Here is a 2,922-nt window from a genome sequence, read left to right on the forward strand (position 1 = left end):
AGATAGATAGATAGATAGATAGACAGACAGACGGACGGACGGATGGATGGACAGACAGACAGATAGATAGATAGATAATAAGTTGTTTTTGTGCTCTACTGTAACAAGTGTGTGTCTGTTTATTGGCTCAGAGCCGTTGTGGTTTTATTTGATCTGAGGGCTTCAGAAGTGATTTTCTTTGTTCTTCATGAGGGAATGTGGGTCAGGCCTGATGTATGTTTGAGGAGCATCTGCCACAGAACAAGGCTCTTCATAAAACATGGCTTGATCACAACTCCTCTCTTGTTTTGGGTTTTTTCCCCTTGAGCTGTGTGCCAAGAACTGACTGGAAACTCTTACAGACCCATCCAAGGTCATGAGACCTAATGAGACGTGAAGACTCATCCGTCATCGCACTAAACCCTGATGCGGGCGATGCATTTCAAGTGATTAGGCCGTGAGCGCTGCGGCTGATGTTGATGGAGGGTCGTGTTTGTCTTGAGCTGCCGTGAGGGTCTCTTCTCTCCTGGATTGCTTACATTGGCACTCGGGGATACTTGGAGAAGTCCTCTATTATCTGAGCAGCGGTGCAGGTGACAGCTTGTCACTGAGCGCTCGGATCATGAGACGGAGAGAGAGAGTCACGGGACGGTGTTTTAAACTCGGTCGTATTTAGAGTAGTAGTCATTATGCTGAGTCTAATAATCGGGATAAATGAGCTTCACTTTCAAATGCACAATCTTGTTTTCTTCCCACAGTGCACGCTGGTGTACGAGTCGTCACATGGAAGTATTAATGACAAAGACAACGGACCAATAATGAATGCTGGTGAGTTAAAGAATACTTTATATTTTGTGTTTTTTACTCATATGCAGCAAAGTTTGGAGAAAGAGTTTGTGAAATCCGCCATCTTTGCTTATGACGACTCATTTCCTCTGACAGGTTGTTTTGAATCAGTCACCTGACGCATAAATGTTATGTGACACAACACAACACAGAAAATTAACAATGCTGATTGGCTGATGGCATCACAAAAATGTACATGATCCAAAAAAAAAAACGTCCATGTCGCACTTTTAAGAAGGAATTAGGCACTAGCAATACACTTATTCTACTGTTTAAAAGTTCAAAAAGACTTTTGTATTATTTTAAAAGAAATAAAAACTTTTATTCAGCAAGGATGCATTAAACTGATCAAAAACGACAGTAAAGACTTATATAATGTCACAAAAGATTTCTATTTCATTTATGAATATTAAAAAAATCTCCAAAAATATTAAGCAGCACAACTGTTTTCAATATTGATAATAAATGTTTATGAGCAACAAATCAGCATATTAGAATGATTTCTGAAGGATCATGTGACACTGAAGACCGGAGTAATGATGCTGAAAATTCAGATTTTCATCACAAGAATAAATTACTTTTTAAAATATATTACAATAGATCACAGTGCTTTTAAATTGTAATAATATTTAAAAATGATTACTGTGATTTTGATCAAATAAATGCAGCCTTGGTGAGCAAAAAATACTTTATTCAAAAACATAAAAAAATCTTATGATCCAAACTTTTGAATGATAGTGTATAATATAATTTCTAGTTTATGTTATTAAAATATATTTCATCCAAATGCATGTTTTACATTGCTGTCAGTGGTGAATATGCTTTTTGCAACCATCTTCCATCAGCGGTTAACTGGGTCACGCTAACCAGCCAACACTAGTTCTCATGCTCTGCAGCAGCCATGCAGAATTCACTGATACATGTGATGTAATTTCCTATATATTTGATTTTGATCAAACTCCTTCAAAGAGTTATATTTCATGTATGGATCAACTTTGTCTCAGAGGTTTCTTTTCAATTCTTTAGAAGAAATGCAAATGACACAGTTGTTGAACTAAAATTAAACTATAGAGCTATAAATGAAAGCTCAGATCATTCAGGCTCCAGAGAATCTTATGAGAAATTTATGAGTTCATATTGAGTTCTTTGACTTTTGTTCACAGGCTTTTGTGCCTTGGCGAAATTGAGCAGTTTGTGATCTCTGCTGAAACTCTAGAGATGATGCATCATGCCTTTTCTCTGGAAAACAGGAGGCCTGAGCAAACATGCTCGCTGTTTAAGCTCATTACTGTCTAGGAAGCGATTTATAATGCAATCTGGTTACAGTTGGATATAACACCCAAGAAGTGACGTCATTTGAACTGCATTCGCCTTATTAAATTGATAAAAAATTAGACTTTATAGTGTCACAACTAGTGTTGTCACGGTACCAAAATTTCAGTATTCGGTACCAATACCAGTGAAAATCCACGGTTCTCGGTACCAATTTCGGTACCAAAGCAAAACACAAAAACATGCTAATTGAACAACATTTTTATTAATAACGTTAAACAAAAATTAAATGTACAAAACCAATGCCATTCTTTATACTTATTTAAAATTGTTTCAAGTTTTTCCACAAGTAATAAAAGTATGAAAAAAGTAAACAAGTTTCACCCAAAAGTTTAGTCATAGTTCTGCTGCCACTGAAAAACATCTGTAAACTGTTGTCTGTTTTAGGGTTTGCTGGTGTGTTTCAGGATCTTCCTCAGTCTGCAGCTGTAAAAGAACAATATAATATACTTCAGTAAAGCAATGGGCTGAGTCTGACCAAATGCAACATAAGATCATTGACACCAGCTAAAATATAACTTTTCAGTAAATAACAAACCTCAGCTTTTATAATAAATTTAGATAAGATTACATATATTAAGTGTATATCAAATAGATGGAAACTGTAGTATTAAAAACACTTTACAATAAGATTTTATTTGTTAGATAACATGACCTAACAATAAACAATAGTTATATGGCAATTATTCTACTTAGGGTTAATTTCAAAGTTCAGTCTGTTAAAATGATTTAATGCACAATGAACAAACATGAATGATCAAGTGT

At 35.4% G+C, this 2,922-nt stretch overlaps 1 protein-coding gene across 6 annotated transcripts in view; it reads left to right on the forward strand.

Annotated features, from left to right (window-relative positions):
• The window catches only part of LOC107657998 (type II inositol 3,4-bisphosphate 4-phosphatase-like), a 175,434-nt gene that overhangs the window by 72,389 nt on the left and 100,123 nt on the right, over positions 1-2,922 (forward strand). For all 6 annotated transcript variants that reach the window (XM_016446372.1, XM_016446371.1, XM_016446370.1 and 3 more), the window contains one exon: positions 738-807. In XM_016446372.1, coding sequence (XP_016301858.1) covers positions 738-807 — 70 coding nt within the window. The remainder of the gene's footprint in view (positions 1-737; positions 808-2,922) is intronic.

Source organism: Sinocyclocheilus anshuiensis, unplaced genomic scaffold, assembly GCF_001515605.1.
Source record: "Sinocyclocheilus anshuiensis isolate Anshui unplaced genomic scaffold, SAMN03320099.WGS_v1.1 scaffold471, whole genome shotgun sequence".
Taxonomy (NCBI): domain Eukaryota; kingdom Metazoa; phylum Chordata; class Actinopteri; order Cypriniformes; family Cyprinidae; genus Sinocyclocheilus; species Sinocyclocheilus anshuiensis.